The 17,609-nt window shown below is 46.2% G+C and overlaps 1 protein-coding gene across 1 annotated transcript in view; it reads left to right on the top strand.

Moving 5' to 3' along the window:
- Positions 1-17,308, top strand: part of Dok5 (docking protein 5) — a gene marked incomplete at its 5' end in the record, with an annotated part of 206,608 nt that extends 189,300 nt beyond the window's left edge. Inside the window, 2 exons of the mRNA XM_033767084.1 lie at positions 10,872-10,992; positions 16,854-17,308. Of these exons, the coding sequence (XP_033622975.1) occupies positions 10,872-10,992; positions 16,854-16,918 (186 nt within the window). The remainder of the gene's footprint in view (positions 1-10,871; positions 10,993-16,853) is intronic.
- Positions 17,309-17,609: the final 301 nt, after the last annotated feature.

Genomic DNA, 17,609 nt, shown 5'->3' with positions numbered 1-17,609 from the left:
GGAAGAGATTCCCCCTTTCTAAGCTTCTTCCTAGAGGTGGCGAACACACCTCTTTCTCTTTACCTTAGTCATAAATACACAATTCTTCAAGTTAGTGAGAAGAATGGTGTGCAAGTGAGCAAGGAGTTTGTGAGTTATTTTGAAATGCATTGATTTTAATTTGCACACTGTAATGCAAATAACACTTCTCTCTCTCTCTCTCTCTCTCTCTCTCTCTCTCTCTCTCTCTCTCTTTCTTTTCTTCCCTCTTTCCCTCTTTCTTTCATTCTCCCCCACCTTCCATCTTTCTGGATTGAACCCAAGGTCTTTGCACCTTTGCACTGAGATAAAACCTCAGCCTTTTTTTCTATTTTATTTAGAGACAGGGTCTTGCTAAGTTCCTACTTGTAATCCTCCCGCCTCAGCCTCCTAGAGTGCTGGAATTACAACTAGGCACCACTGTACCTGACTTGGCTTTTATTTTTTAGTGTCATTTGGGTGAGAACAAAGGGTTGGAGCTGGAGTTAGAGGTGGCCCTGTAACCCCACAGTATATGGGGTGGGAAGAGATTCCCCCTTTCTAAGCTTCTTCCTAGAGGTGGCGAACACACCTCTTTCTCTTTACCTTAGTCATAAATACACAATTCTTCAAGTTAGTGAGAAGAATGGTGTGCAAGTGAGCAAGGAGTTTGTGAGTTATTTTGAAATGCATTGATTTTAATTTGCACACTGTAATGCAAATAACACTAAAGATTGCACACTACAAAATAACTTTCCTATGCTTATTCATCCCAGACACCCAAATTTATGTTCTCAGGACAAATACTTTACTAGATTCTTTTGTATCCTTGCAGAATATAGATAAAGTGATCAGTATAAAATATATTAATTATTAATACATTGATTCACTCTTGAAATATGAGTACACAAGCCCTTCCTCATTTGTGGGGGACATGTTGCATGCAAGGCCTGGGGATGCTCGAAACCATGGGTACCCAAGCCCAAATATTCTCATTTCTTTGCATGCCTGCCTATCCTAAAGTGTAAGGGGTAAGTTAGGCACAAAAAGAGACTGACAACAAATAATAAAATCAAACAATTGTAACAATATACTGTTATAAGAGTTATTTAAAACATGGATTGTTCATATCTAGAATTTTCCATGCACTATTTTGGGGTCATAGTTGACTGTGAATAAATGAAACTAGAGAAACTGAAATTGTGAATAAGCGGGGATGAAAATATCTGCTTTGTGTCAGGCTTTGCTTTGGGAAGCAAGAACAGGAAATAGTCCTTGTCCTCAAGGTGTTTATCTTATTGTTTTGGGGAGAGACTGGCAATCAACAATCAGTACTTGATGTACAAATATGTGCCAAGAGTTGATGAATGCTATGAATAAGGGGGCAGCATGAAACATGAAAAAAATAGTAGACCTCGTCACTCTGATAAAGTAATGCTTGGATAGAGAGACGAGGAAAGGGAGGAGTGAGTGTTAAAATTTTTGCCTGTAATCCTAGCATTCCAAGAGACCGAAGCAAGAAGGTTTCGAATTCAAGCCCAGCCCGAGCAACTTAGTGAGACCCTATCTCAAAATTAAAAGAAAGAAACAAACAAAAAGACTGAAGATGTAGCTTAGTTTGAAAGTCCCTTGAGCTACGGGGCAGGGGTAGAGAAGAAGAAAGAAAGAGAGAGAGAGAGAGAGAGAGAGAGAGAGAAAGAAAGAAAAAAAGAAAGAAATGAGACAGAGAGAGAGAGACAGAGAGAGAGAGAGAGAGAGAGAGAGAGAGAGAGAGAGAGATCTAAGGGCCAGTTGTACTAGGCAGAAGATTACTCGGGTGCAGGTCTTGAGGTAGCGCTATGCTTTGTATATTTGTGTGTAAAGAGGCTGATTTTGGAACACATAAAATAAGAAGACTACAGGAAGTACCTAAGATTCTGGTCCTATCTGACTTTGAAACCATGGTAAGGATTTGGGATATTTCTTGGAGCGGGCTGGGAAATCATCGTAGGCTTATGAGAAAAAGAAAGGTTGAGACAGTGCTGACTTTGCTTTTGAAAGGATCACTCTGGAAGATGCTTGGAGAAGACCAGAGTGAGTAAGGTGAGGGCACTGCAGAGAAGGTGACCTAGGGGCAGTTCTATAACTGAGGCGCTCAGGTGAGTGGAGCTGTGAAATAGACCAGGACGACAGTGACGGCGGGGATCAGAAGCCACAGATTCTGTATCTGTTTTGGAGATCAAACCAATGGGATTTGTTGCTGCTGCTGCTGCTGAGAGGTCTTGGAGAATAAGAAGAGAGGAGACAAAGGAGTCTCTAGGTGTTTTTGTGCTGGTTTGTCTTCTTCTGTTGTTGTTGTTTTCCCCACAGCAACAGGTAGAATGGAAGAAGTATCTGCCATAAAGGGAATGGGCTGGGGCCGGTGGAAGGTGAGAAACCACAGTGCAGATGTAGGCACCATACATGGAGGTATGTACTGGGCAGCTAGGTAAAGGAAGAGGTGGGCTGTTCAGGGCACACATCTGGACTTCAGGGGAGAGACTGTGGCTAGAAATACACATTTGGGAACCCTCAGTTTGTGCCTGGATGGCTTTAAACCCGTCCCATTGACAAGATCTCCCCAGGTGCCTCTGCAGATAATTGCTGCCCCTTCTTTGTAAAATCATCTTATGTCACTTCAGGAAGACTTGCTTTTCTCTTTTTAATGGCTCCAAATTGGTCTGTTGCTCAACAGTATGAAGTTAAGACTTCTCTGTTTAAGAATAAAAATGAAATTACCAACTCACCTGCTTTTCTGATATAGCAACAACATCAAAGAGTCATTTTCAAGTCAGTCAAGATCCATTTTGATATGCAAATTAAAATTTAAAAATTCATTTGAAAAACCTGGGCATTGGATCAGTTGTCAATATAGCGGGTCCCCCGATGAAAATTGTGGTGAGCTGAAAAAAATGTGGTGTGTAGAGGAGACTCAGGGAAACTTTAAATCCACCATCTTGAATGTCAACTTAGAAAAGAAATGGCTAGGAAAATGCCACAGACAGTACAGTGCAGCCAAAGATGGGCCGTGATACGGACGTTAGAATGACCCTGTGGGTGGTGGAGGTGGTAGAGGACTCGCGTAGCATGCTCAGGGTCCTGGGTTTCAGCCCCCTGTAAGCACCCCTCAGAAAACATAACAGGACCCCAAAATGAAGCTGTGAAAGTTGGCAGTACTTAGGAATGTTAGGATATGTTCATGATATGTTAGGATATGTTCATGATATGTTAGGATATGTTCATGATATGTTAAATGTAAAGGTGGATGGTATGACTGTCTATGTAATACCACGTAGTCCATACTACATATACTACACTTTATATGCACAATTGAAGAAGAGGGGAAGAAAATATACCACTGTAACACACTAAATGTGCTTTTTGATTTGGGTCTTTTTTTTTTTTTAAGATAATAGGTACAGGGCTGATTTAAAATTTACCCTAGACACTTCTCTGTATTTCTTGACCATAATAAAAATATATCAGTAGTAAAAAAGAACAGAATTAACTACACGTTTTAAAAATGAGTAATAAGTGGCACAAAACTGTAGACCTCTTTCTCTGTTTTTGGTGACAGGCACAGTACTCCGGCAGAAATACTGAAATGTGTGAGCGTAGATGAACTCCCCACAGTGGGCGTGGGAGTTTGGGCGGGTTCCAGGGCTTCTTTGGTTTTCTCCATTTCCTACAGTTGTCTTTTGCCTACAGTTAGAACCTAACTCTGACTTGTCAGCTGAGATGAGCAGATACCAATTGGAACTAGGTGATTAAAATATATGGCCTGATTATTTGTTTTTATCTGTAGCTCCTTCGTTGTTGTTGTCTGAAAGCTTTTTAAAGCTTCTGTTTTCAAGCCAGAAACAGCTCCATGTCAAATATTTAGGTTTAAAAAGAAATATTCCTACTATGATCTTACTCAGAAGCTCTTGCTAGGGAATACCATGTGATATAGAGCTAAATATAAATATTGCTCACATTTCTAAAATCCCACAGTGAGCGATGCCTGGTCTAGGAATTAGCTGCAAAGAGGGAATGATTTTTTTCTGTCTCTTTCTTACTGACAAGGCATTGAGGCACGAGGGAGGTGAAGTGGCTAGCCTAGGGTCGTGCAGTTAGTGGTGGTCGATTCTAAATGGTAACAGATTCTGAGTCAGGGCTTTTTAGCACAGTGAGATACTTTGCAAAATAATCATTCCATAGCTGATAAGACAAGTTGATGGTTCTCAAAGCGAATCCCTGGATAATTAGGATCAGAGCCACCTGGAGATTGGTCAGAAATCCAGATTCCTGGGCACCACTGTGAAAGCCCTGGGAATAGAGCAGGAATTTTAACCACCCTTCTAGGTAATACTTCTGCTTGCTCAGTGCGGAGAACTACTGACCCAGAGTCCAGAACCCATGGGCAGATTATGTTTTCAAAGGACAGGAAGTAGACAGAACCCAAATCTTTGTTCAGGATGCAAACTGGAGGTCATCAGTGAACTTGGGGGTAGGATGAAGGGGATGGAGTTCTGAGAAGATGTACCCTGGTCTCATCTGGAACTCTTTCTTTTTTGGACTGAGCTGACCCTTCTGACTCAAACTTTAACCATAGCTTGTGTTTTAAAATATCCATAGAAATGGATTAGTTTTATAGATATTGCAAAGTTGAGTATATTATCAGAATTACGTGAGCTTGGGAAGTTTCTCAGGTTGAGAAGATATCTGGAGTGAATGTGGCTCCCGACTCACATCTGAATCTTACTGTCTTAGTTACTTTTCTCATTGCTGAGATAAAACACCCAACACCCAGAGTTAAAGGGGGAAAGGTTTATGTAGCTCTCAGTTTGTAGAGGTTTCACTGCATAGTTGGCTGGCTGCAAGGCAGGGTGGCCTGACAGAAGGGCATCACAGAGGAGAAACAATCCATGGCAAGCAGGCGGGCGAGAGTGTATTAGCCCTCTTTTTGTCCCTTATATTTTAGGCAGGATGCCAGCCCCAGGGTGGATGTAGTACTCACATCATTAATCCTAGCCAGTACTATGCCAAACCAATAAGCGGACTGATTTAGTAATCACACGCCCTTGATCCCAGCACCTCACATTCTAGATCCAGCCACTTCTAGATGCTCACTACATGAGGCTTTGGGGGGGACATCTAGGCACAAAGCATAACACTTACTGTTAAAACTGTGTCCTGGCGCAGTCCCTTCCGGATGACAGAATGGAAAATTCTGGTATGTTTCTCATCTGCAACACTGTTATTGCCAAAGACCTCACTTTAGTTATCCTCAGCGGCACTGAGAGGTTGACCACTGTGAGGAGAAAGGAATTAGATTTTGAAGCCCGATCTGTTTGCCACTGCGATGATCTGTGCTTATTTCTGAATGGGTCCAGAGCAGTGTCACAAACACAACGTATGGTGCCCATGACTGATTGTAGCAGCAAACAATCATATCACGTTGTACTGCTCAATTTCTCCAAACACAATGCTTTTCCGTAAAAATGACTGCAGCCCAGAGAAGGACAACATGGTGCGGTATTGAAGCTACCCCTGGCTGCTGCTCTGGCTCCTGCTCCCCATCTCATGCTCACAAGAGAAGCCCAGGATCAACAAGTGAGTGTCAAACCCACTGAGAAAAGAACCCAGAACCCAGCGACATGGGTGACATGTGTGGGAGCAATTGTTTTCTTTTCCCACCAACAAGCTATGTAGAGTAGTCTGGTCATTAGAATTTTCCTTTCCCGAGAGGGCTGTTAGTCTGATGTTCTCGTCATGATGAGGGACGAATCTTGGCAGGCTGTGCTTCCCTCACGGAGCGTTGGGACGTGTTTGAAAGGACCTGGCTGTGCCGCTGACAGCGACAATGATAATGTACTTCAGCCAGTTGTCCCTCGCATCTCGGTTTGAATGTTACTTCCTCTGAGACCACTTGACTCTCCCTATCATGATTTTTCAATAATCTGCATTGCACACACTGCTATTTGGCTTTATATGTTTGGTGACAGCTTTGCTGAGACATAAACATACCCCACATGCCTTACCATGCATGTGTACCCACTTAGCCGGTAAGTTTAATGGTTTTCATATATTCATCAACACAGTCAGTTGCAGAGTATTTCTATCATCCCCAGAAGAAACCCAGTCTTCTTCAGCCACCGACCCATGAGGCAGAGGCAACCACTGATCTGCTTTCTCTCCCTGGAGATTTACCTATTCTGGGCCTTTCCTATAAATGAAAGGGTGCATTATGAGGTCTTGTGCGGCTGACTTCTTTCACTGGATGCAGTTACTTTACATTCATACAAGTCATAGTGTGTGCCAGGGCTTCATTCCTTTTTGAGATGATTTTTAAAAATTTGTTTACAGTTTTACCATCTGTCTCTTAGTTCCGGTAGAAAAGAGATGTTGAAACCCACATCCCTCACATTAAGCAGGAGTGAGTGTAACCTGGTCTCCTCGCCCATGTCACCCCCCACCCCCCGGATGACAGGGGCTGATCGGCAGCACCAGGGCTCACTCGGGCTGGGTTAGAAAGAGATCTGCACATGTCCTGGCTGTGTAGGGAAAGTTCAAGTGCTGAAGAACAAGAGGCACTGTGTGACTTCCCTGAAGCCTTGTCTTCCTTCCCTGGCAAGATCGTGAGCTGACATTCTCGACAGAAAGAAATGTGCAGAGCTAAAGTCCCTGGCTGTCAGATTGTCCTAAACAACTGTACACCTGCAGAAGGGCAGAGTACAGCCTTAGTACTGTGTACCCCCAAAACAGTTCCAGCATATTCCTTTGTCCTGGACCTGAGGCTTCAGCATGAATTTGGGGGTGGGCCAATGGTGCTTCTCATTTGCTGGATTCATAAGAATTTATTTCCGAAAACTGTTTCTTGCTATTTGGTCGGACAAAGGCTGGGTTCATTTGTTTACTTGTCACACTTTTATTTAGCCTCTGAAGACCCAAGTCTGTGCCGGAGACCCAGAAATGAAAGCTCTAATTCCTTTGTAGAAGATCTCAGCCTGCAGTAGGAAGAAAGCAGGCTAGTTTAGCAGCTGTTGCAAAAATGAGCAGAGAAAGTACAGAGCTGTGAGATACCTGGTAATAGCACCTGATCCTGTTAAGAAAGGAGAAGAGATGTAAGGAGAATATGTAAGGAGGTGGTTCCTGAACGGATCCTGGAAGGCCCGTAGGTGTTAGTAAGGATGTGGAGGAAGCTCTCAGGCTGGGTGCAGAGGTGCAGTGGGTGGACTGAGTGAAGTAGGGGTGTAGGGTACAAGATCAGAGCACCCCCCTCCACGAAGTTGGACTGTTTGCCCAAGGATGCTTGATTCCATGAGGGATTCACTCAGGAGACTGGGTGGGATGCTCACTGCGTTCTGAGCTTAATGTTTCATGATTCTCTTCAGTTTGCTGACATGGGAAAGGAAAGGAGTGATGGATGATTTTGTTGTGGTTGTTGACTTTTACAGAGTTCAAGGGCATGTGTTTGTTAAGGGCAGAAGGGTAGGTAAGGTACGGTATACAGTTTGCTCTGTATTCTAATATTGGGGTTGTGTTGGCATGCAAGGGATTTTCCCAAGGTTAGTGAAACCCAGGTTAGTAGGAGCAGAACTGTAGCCTTAAGCTGCAAAGGAAAATGCCTTTAAATAAATGACGACACAGGCAGGCAGGACGCATCCCACTTCAATTTAAGATCAGAGATGTCGGGACTCCAGGACTTCGTCTGCAAAGGGATGTGTCCTTGTCCTCTTTGTAGGCACATCTATCGGTGCCCACCTTTTAAAAAGAGCCTTCTCCGTCTCTGTCACTGGACCTTCTCAAGCTGGTTGTCCTAGCTACTTGTGGCTGGGACACAATTCCAGAAAGCCACAACTTACAGGGCATAAGGTTTGTTTTGGCTCCTGCTTGCTGGAGGATTCGGTCCACAGTGAGCAGATGCTGAGGCAGAATGGGTATGGTGGCAGGCGGGAGACAGCTGCTCATACAGGAAGCAGAGAGAGAAAGGAGACGTGGGAGAGAGATGCCCCTTTCCAGGTTAGGTCCCAGGGATCCACCTCTTCCGATGGGCCCCACCTGCCCTCGCCACATGCAGCTACAGACCTCAGGGATGGAGGGATGGTCCACTGATGAGTACAGCGCCCCCTGGTGGGAGTACCCTTCCACATACCCCAGGCTTTGGTGGGGGGGACACTTTGGGTCTAAGCCATGACACCAGCATTTCCAAACAAGCATTGTTCCACTGTGCTTGTATCCCCTCCCCAGCCTCCGGCCTCCCTTGGCTGTCTATGTTTCCCCCAAAGAGATGGCACCCCTGGGGGTAACAGGTGTGTATTTGCGTGGTCTTCCCCTGTGCCGACTTCCCCCATAGTACTGTGGGCGGGAGACTTTTTAGGATCCTCAGAACCCCATTATGGCAGAAATCTCTGTATTTTCTAATTCTGTTGTTTGGAGTAATTTTCATTTTTCAAATGGGAATGTATTATGTTTACTGAAAAAAAAAAAGTCAAACACAAGAAATGTATGGATTTTTTTTTTTTTTAACAAAACAGTAAGCTTTCTCTCCAGATAGTTCAGGTTACCCAATTTTAACTCCTCCCCAAGTGGGTGCTAATTTGTATTTCCCAAGTGATGTACACGGGCCCTGCTTGCCCTCCCTTTGCTAGTTTGAGCGGCTTGCGGCCATATTCGGAATGAAGACGACTTCCGGGCCAGATTGTCACCCGACGACTTCCTAAGACTTCACACCCGGCAGAATGATTCCGACATATTGCATTGTCAAACGAGGAGGCTTTTCTCATCATTTTTCTTCAGATACGACTCAGATGTTCCTTTCCTAAAATTAGATATTCTTTTAAGGGGCTGAGGAGGAACAAATACAGAGCAAGGCTTTGCTCTGTCCTCTAAAAACATGGCATTTGGATCATTTCCTTCTCGCTCCTAAATAAGCTTTCGAAAAATACGGTCCGACTGAGCTAGGGCCACCCAATTGTACTGACAGGGAAGCAGTGAGTAATTCGAAGTGACTGCCATCCCCCAAGTGTTCCCTCTATATTAAAATTCTTATTACATCAAATGTAATCTTTTTATATTGAGAAAATCAAATAATTGGTACTTCTAAATTCAGTTTTTTCCTCCTTTCATTTCTTGCATGCATATAAATTAGATTGAATGTCATCATGTAAAAAAAAATTTAAAGATTTTTTTCACATATACGGAAGAAGCCATTGACTTTTTCAGCAGTGTAGTTAATACTCAGCTCTCTGACCTTTTGATTTAAGAGGGCATTTTTAGGAAAAACTACCCCAGTGAAACTAGTACTTCATTACTCCGCTTGGGAGTGCGTTTTGGCAGTTGTGATAAGGACCAGGAACTCAGCCCAGCACATGTAGCTGCAGCACATGTAAATTGAATTATCCTTTGAGTGACTGCTTATTATCTTTTTCCAAGTCTAGTCTCCTCAACCGCAGTGAGTTTTGGTCTCTCAGGTATTTTGCCTTTATTGAGTGAATGTACAGATACCATATCTGAGACTACCATGCTGAACACATGTGCAGAGGGAGGTACCTTTCTTTAAAATCTTTTTCTGCAGGGATTACAAAGTTAAAATCACTGTCATGATCATCTGTTTCTTTTTTCCCGGGCCATTTGGTGCTGAGCACGGCTGGGCAGGTGTCTTTGCAGTGCCCCTCATGCAAGCCACCTGGAGAACTGTTTCACGCTACCATTTTTCATGTGAGCATGAGAGTGGCATCATCGCCCCAGGTCTAGTGGTCTGCGGCTCGCTGTGCTCCCTTCCCGCACGGTGTGTGCGGGTCTCCTGTTCAGTTGATCTAAATCTTCTTTCTTTTGGTGCAACAATGGCATTGTGTCTACGAGCCATTAGCTGGGCCTGGACTGAGGGTTACTTAAGTCGCTCCAGTTTTCACTGATTGAAAGCTATACTCTGAAGAACGAATCTGGGTCTTCCTGAATGCCTTTTTTTTAAAAAACGGAGGTGGATCCCTTGAATTTTGCTGATGGCCAGCTGTGTGGTGGCTTTGATGAAACCTTATCACGACTGTGCCTGAGACCAGGGCTCAGAGCAGAGTGGCTAGGAGCTGCTTCCCAGGGCACCCCATTCTTGCACGTGTGCCCCTGTTTGCCTTTTGCTGCACTGTCGCTGCCCCTGCCTGTGTGCTGAGCTCTTCTGCAGTGCCAGGACCAGGACAGGCCACGGCTGCGCCCTGTCCGGCTGGGGAACCTGCGGTGTGACTTCCTCTTTCCCCCCTCAGTACCTGAGCAGTGACCAGCTGAGAAGGGCAGTTGGCCCAGCAGACTTGGCTCTTGTCTGGCGACAGTGACAGAACATCCACTTCAAAACAGCTTAAAAACCAGTCACCGGCTCACCTGCCCCTGAGCACAGGAGGGACTTCCTGATTGGCCTCACTCAGGCGGTTTCTAGTCACTGTCACGCTGTCCCTTGGCTATTGTAAAATAGATTCTGACCCGCGTTCTGTTCCACAAGTCTTTATTGCGCACCTGCTATGTGTCATGAATGTTCCAGACCCTGGTACAGAGCCAGCAGTGAGGACAGGCCGGTCCTCGGCGTGCCTCTGTGGATCCTCCACGAAGTGTCTGACAGACGCCTGGTGGGACTTTGTCTCGCTGGCCTGACGTGGGTCACGGCAGACCCTGGAGCTCAGCCCCACGGGGCTGCAGGCGCTGGACAGAGTTGGCGGCGTCTCCGCCAGGGAGCAGCCTGCCCTGCTGCTCACAGGGTGAGGGAGGCGGGAGACCACGCCTTCGAGGAAGACTCACTGTCCACCGCTGAGGTGGTGAGAGCTCCGGGGGTGCCTCCCTCATCGCCCCGCCTTGCTGACAAATCGCTCTCTCTCCTTTGGCCGCAGCTCCAGATGAAGCTGAGTGACCGGGCCGCCTCGCTGAGCACCATGGTGCCCCTGCCGCGCAGCGCCTACTGGGAGCACATCACGCGGCAGCACAGCACCGGGCAGCTGTACCGCCTGCAAGGTGAGAGGCTGGGGGGTGGGGGTGCGGCTCACTCCCCATGTCGCCCGCCGCTCTGGTGAGGCAGGCCCCGGGCTTCAAACAGTTGCCTCCATCACAATGTCTTAGGAGAAATTATTTAAAATGTGGCTTCTCCAGTCCTTGGCCCTGGAGATTTTAAAGGAGGATGTGGCTGAGCATAATGAACCCAGAGCTTGGGTGCTGATCTGGGTCCTGCGGTGTGACTTTAAGTACATCACAATGAGTCGATTTCCAGAAGGGGGGACGGATCTTCGAAGCAGGGTACAGACCTGCTCATTAGGGAAACAAGCATTCTGTTCAAGCCCTTTTGGATACCATAAAATATGTCACTGTACACCTCACAGTATTCCAGTGGCTTTTGGCTATGTAATCTACAAGTAAACCAACAAATGTGTGAGTGGGAACCTGCAAAAGGACTTTGCACTAATGGAGTGCAAGGTCCTCAAACTTGAAAGAGCGTGCACTGGATTACACTTCACCAAGACAGTGAACACAGAGTGAACGAATGCAGAACACAGTGGTCTTGGGCATTGGTGTCCACACAGGTCACCCGGCTGGCTTCCTTCTGTCTTTTCCGGATGGTCTTCCCTCCCCAGATAGCTCCCCATGGAATGCTGGGCCCTCCCCCTGCCCTAGTTAACTCTTACTCATTTCTGGGTGGCACCTGCAGGGCACCACCAACCCAAGACAGCCCTCCCCACTTAAGAACTGTAACTGGCTCGCAAATCTCTGATTCAGTGCAGATGACGACCTTTCCTTGATAGCCCCTATCAAAGTTTGCTTTTCATAGTTAACAGTGTGGCCACGCGGGACGTGAGAGGAACTCCTCCAGAATTCGTAAAAAGTCCTAGAGGGCAGGAAAGGATGCCTGTTGTTTCATCCTTTGTCATCCCATCCTGGTGCCTGCCAGGGAGTAGCCGTCCATTAGCACTTGGTACAAGAAGGTGTATTATGAAAAAGCACTGAGAACACTTAGTTTCCATTCTTCCTGCCTGCATGCTGGGCTCACTAGCAGGGAGCGTGTGCACAATAGATCTGAGTGCTGGCTGAGTGGCTGAATCGCTACATAACTGACAAAAAGGCTCACTTCCCAAAATGCATCTGCGGAGTGGGGTTCGATCAGGTGTCACAAATGCTGTCTGTTACCATCGCGGCTTCAGAAATGTTCGTGGTATTTGAGTTATAGTGTTGTAATTTTGATCATATATCTACTACCACGACTGCCATTCATTTTTATTCATTCTCTTCTACTTAAATGCATTTGCACATTTAAAAATATATTTTATTACTCTTATGATGTTATAACCACTGGTTTTACTATTCTAAGAGAAAATAAGATGAATCCTAATCATTGAAGTTTTAAATACGCGCGCAGTCTGTCTAAGATTATCTTGCCAGAGACAGTTATTGACACAAGTAATGAGAAAAGCTTCTGCCGGCTTCTGCCTGTACCTCCTCGCTGCCCTCTTCTCTCCTTGCCCACCCACTGCCCCCTAGAAAAAATGAAATTGAGAAAGTTAATGACCTGGTGGCCTTGTGGAGCGGTATGATGCAGGTACTGAGACATAATTTCTGTGTGTTGCTGAGGTTTAGGGCTTTAATTCCTCTGGCCACGTCACCTGCTTCGATAGAGTACAAGCTGACATTTCTTAGCAGATCTGAAAGTTAATCTTAGCGATCAGCCAGACCCTTATGGGGGAATTTAACCCATTTGAGAAAAATTTTTTTCTTTCCTTCCTACATTTGGTCCTAGAGCGCCACCCACTGGTACAGTTTGGAGTTATCATTTTCTTATGGGTAGGGAGAGCTGGAGATGCTAGTTTTGACCCCTGCCATAGACACGAAGACATGTTGAATTTGTATTCTCTGCTTGTCCCATTACATTTTCCAATCTTCACATAGAAATTCTCTTTATGTTCAGGCAGATATAAAAATCAATGTAGGAAGTGGCTTTAGAATGAAAACTGGAAGAAATGCATGAAAGAGAAGCATTAAACAAATTTTTACTCAACACCTAATCCACAGGATTCTTTTAGACGTGAATTAGATAAAACAGTAAGGTCAGCGTTTCTGAGCAGGCTGTATGGAGTGCTAACCCTGCCGATAGCAGCTCCCCCCAGTAAAAGGTACTGGGATCAAGCAAACTGGGGGGGAAACGCTGCACTCTAAATTCTTCTTTTGGAGATTCAGGATGCAGCATATTATAGCTTGATGTTCTGATATATCCTGCAGTGACTGATTTGTTTAGTTTTACTTTAACCAAAGCTCTATAAACCAATGTGAACATGAATTCTCTTTTCTCCTTTTAAAAATACATAAGCATTAACAGATCCCCAGTGAAGGGCCGGAATCCCACATCTGTCCCTTGTGTGGTGCCAAGCCACGGGGAGTCTTCTCAAAAGTCACTCTTTCTGAGAGCCTGCTGTGCGCCAGGCCTTGCATAGGCATCTGACATACACGATCCTTTTATAACACAGAGACTCCACGGGAACACATTTTGTTCTCCCTTGCTACTAAAACCTGAGAACTTGAAGTATAAGGAAGGCACCCATGTCACCTGTGCAGTAAGTAGTTAAGGTTCAAAGTTTCTTTCTCTCTGTTCATTGATCCATGCATTCCTGCACTACCCAGTCAAACGTAATTGGGCATCTGTTTTGTGCCACGCACTGTGGGAGGTGGCAGGCACACACAGGGCTACCAGCCAGGCATGTTTCTTTCCTCCTAGAACTTACAATCAACAGAGAGTCACGGGCAATAATTATGTAAACACCGAATTTCAAATGTGAAGGTTCCAGTGTCTGTAGAAAGTGAGACAAAGTCATTGGTTTGGGGGAGACAAGGACAAAGGGACAACTTTAGATGGAATAACCAGTGGAAGCCCCAGCATTTACCCTAAAGATTTTACATCTCAAAGAGGCAGCTGAAGTGAGAGCCAGGAAAAAGCATCTTCGGTAAAGAGATCAGTCAGTTCCAAGGCTCTGAGGCAGAAATGAGCTGGTGACTCAGAGAGCCAAAAGGCGTCAGTGCGTCAGGTATCTAAAGGGCCTGAAGAGACAGCCAGGGCTCTCATTACGAGTGGAGAAGAGTTGCATTTTCTAAGCTGGGTGTGGTGGCACTTATAATCCCACTACTTGGGAGGAAGTCGAGGCAAGGAGGATGGTGAATTCGAGGTCAGCCTGGGCTACATAGCAAGTTCAAGGCCAGATGGGGTAACAGAAAAACCCTGTCCCTTTCCCCCACACCCACTGCCTTTAAAGAAAACTTGTTTATTCTAAGTGTTTGGGAAGCCCTGGGGTTCTGAGCACGGTGGTGTCAGTGTCAGACTTAGTTCATATTTTAACACAAAGGCTTGCAAAGGCACAAGAGAGGCGGCAGGTCTCACACACAAGCAGGGAGCGTCTGACTTCAGTACAGTCCTTTCCCCCGCGCTCCTCTGCTTCTCAAAGTTGTCACCTTGGGAAGCTTTACCCTGATGTCAAAGACGCTCCCTGCTTCCAGAGTTGCCGTGGAGATAGCAGTACTTGCTCCAAAACAAAACCAAGGAAAAATGGGCACCTCTGTCACTGTGAGATGGCATTTGAGAGTGGTCCCAAACAGGTGCCTCTCCACCCGCGTCTTCCATGTGGGCTGCCAGAGTTGCAAGGGCAGCCCACCTCTCCCCGTCTGTGAGCGCAGAGATGGAGACCCCAGGACCGCGCGGCTGGATGGCAGGTGGAGGGATTGCTGTTGGCTTGCTAGTGTTCTGAGATTAGCCCTGTTTTTGGACAACACATGGACGTACCTGTGGGGGAAAACCTGCCCTGTGAGCGATTCAGTTAATGTGCCCCCAAGTCAAAATGGCACCCAAGGGTTGCTTCTCCAACCCACGCTATTTGCATATTGATTTTGAGGACCACAGATCCTAGGAGGGCAGATGAAGGGTAGCAAACTCACACGGGGATTCCAGGCAGGACAGGAAATGACTGGGGTGGACCGTGTGGGATGGGCGGTCCCTGCTGAAGGCCAAGGAGGGCCAGGCCTTGTCTGAGAGGGCACCGTGCTTCCTGCAGTCTGTGGCGGGACACGGGGCCAGCTTTTCGTCTAATTTTCCAACACACCAGGTAAACCGGCACCGCTGTGTGAAGTCCGCAGTCACTTACACAGTGACAGTCAGTCCCGCTCAGCTCGGGAGCCTGGGCCTGTGCAGCCCGTGTGCCTGGACCCAGCTGTGATCTCCAGCCTAGGACCTGCTCCTGACAGGGTGTGGAGCAGGCACCCTTTAGCCGACTTCTTGTCCTTAAGCCAAACCCGGCTTTCAAACCAAGCCCGAAGCTTCAGTAGCCGTCGCGCTGGAAGCTGTGTTTTCAGTTCGATTTGACCCCAGGTGGATGCTGTTAGTCGGTCTCCGTGAAGACTCACAGAATTTAAGGAGCTTCACAGCGTGGGAAGGGCTTTGCGCTTGACCAAGGAGCCTTTGCACTCACACTGTTTGGATGCGGTCTGCTCCCCGCAGGGACTGCGCTCAACAGTTTCCCTCTGTCACAGAGTCTGTGTGGTGGAAAGAGGACGGAGTTCATATTCAGGCTGGCTGGAGCTTGGGGGCAGTGAGTCCTGGTAGCCTAGGACACGTGAGCCATCCTCACTGTGGCGTGCAGTGTAGCACTGGCCAGTGGGGTGGAGGTGCCATTGGCTTTTGGTTCCGATGCGAGGCTTGCGAGAATCGTAGTTGTGTTTGTTTGATGTTTTGACTGGAGCAACCTGTGCAAGGCTGTAGAGCTCCTAAAGCCCACGGCCGTATTTTTTTTTAATTGTCAGCACTACCGTGTGGACGACAGTGCATGTGCTTTTCCTTATTCCGTGGACGTGGAAAAGGAATCTTCTTTGCCTACATCCAAGTGTCGGGAAGGAAGATCAGAGGGAATGAGGCCTGCGGACTGACATGAGGCGATAACAGGACGGAACAGTACAGAAATTTAAGGCTTGAGAGCCTGTGCTGCCATGCAGCGTTTTGCTTGTCTGGCGACTGAAGACGCACTGCTCTGAGTGCGGGGGGCCCTGCCAGCTGTAGGACCGCAGCACTGGGCACTGTCTGCAGTGTCTGCACTCCCTTGATGCCCTGCTCTTCACCTGGTATCGCAGCGTGAATTTCTCTGGTTGTGCTAACACTCGGCCAGCAGGGGGCAGTGAGGCATCTCGGTTTCGTAAAATTCAAGGCGAGGAGCCCCCAGGATGCGCACAGGAAGGCCTGGGCAGGGGGAGGTCCCGCTCCTGCCTATTTTCCTCAGTAAAGTTTTATTGGAACTTCATGCTCATTCATTATGTATGGACCATGGCTGCTTTTGTGCTGCGGGTTTCTGATCATATGTGGCCCTTTCTAGAAAACGTTAGCCAACCCCGTGTTATGTCACAAAGAAGGCTAATTCTTTTTTGCTTTGCTTTGAAACCCAAAGCTGAATTAAAAAAAAAAAAAGACTAAATGGATTTCAACAAGTTCGTTTTTTACATTGACATGATGCCCTAAAGTGCAATATTGTCTTATTTCTGGTGACGTCTGTAAAAGTGTCCCCCACCCCCCGTGTTTCTGCGTCACGTCCCGTAACTACTCTGACTACGTGGTTGGATGCAGATGAAAAATGAAACAGGACAACATGGACATACAGGGTTCAAAGTGCAGAGGTCAGAGGCAGATTATATGTTAATCGTGGAACCTCTCGGGATTCCTATTTGCAAATCTGAGTGGCACTGGGAAAAACATCCTGTGTAAGATGTTACTTATTTCTGTGAAGTAGAAACTTGTTAGTAACACGCTTGATCGTAAGCTTCCTTGAAACATAACCATTGCCTTTGTGTTCTTTTTGGGAAAGATGTCACCAGCCCGCTGAAGCTTCATCGAACAGAGACTTTTCCTGCCTACCGGTCCGAGCACTGACAGTAAACTGCCAAGATCCTTAGCGCTCTTGTGATGCGTCCACCACAAACCCACGCGGGAGGCCACAGAATGGCAGCAAGGAAAGCCACGGGGAAGGGAAAGAGCTCACGGAGTCCTGGCCCATTGTGTGGTCACTGGGAATCTGCAATACAATATATACATTTTTCCTTCCCCCGCCTTTTTTTTTTTTAATTTAAGTAAGTCTTAGCCTATAGGCACTGACATCCTTTTTTCCCTTTTACAGCTGGATAGAAAGGAGTCAATGCCATAAAATGATTTTCTATTGTAGATTCTGTCTCCCCTGTGCTTCTCTGAATCTGTCCTTTGGTGGGTTTGTGTGATTTTTCCTTTTCAGTGTCTCAATTGTATGACAGTCAGTATTAACAATAAAATGGCTCTTAATTATTTCTTACTGGTTTACACCCTTTGCTCAGTTATTAATATTGTGGTTCTGGTTCACTTTTGAAAATCATATTGGACTGTATTGCCGATTCGTTAAATCAGTTCTTTGACTCACTCTTACTATTAGGTCCAGAAATTTTCTTTGTTTTTTATTAGTAGATGTTTTCAGGACATAATTATGCTCATCTTGGGGAATTGTCACATATGTACATTGAAACTCAGTCATTTTTGCTTTCCCTTCCTCTCCCTTCCTGTCTTCCCAGATCCCTTTCCTTTTTACAAAGCCTGC

Source organism: Fukomys damarensis, unplaced genomic scaffold (genome assembly GCF_012274545.1).
Source record: "Fukomys damarensis isolate Sample0158 unplaced genomic scaffold, DMR_v1.0_HiC HiC_scaffold_22, whole genome shotgun sequence".
Taxonomy (NCBI): Eukaryota; Metazoa; Chordata; class Mammalia; order Rodentia; family Bathyergidae; genus Fukomys; species Fukomys damarensis.
This window is presented reverse-complemented; position numbering and strand designations above follow the sequence as displayed.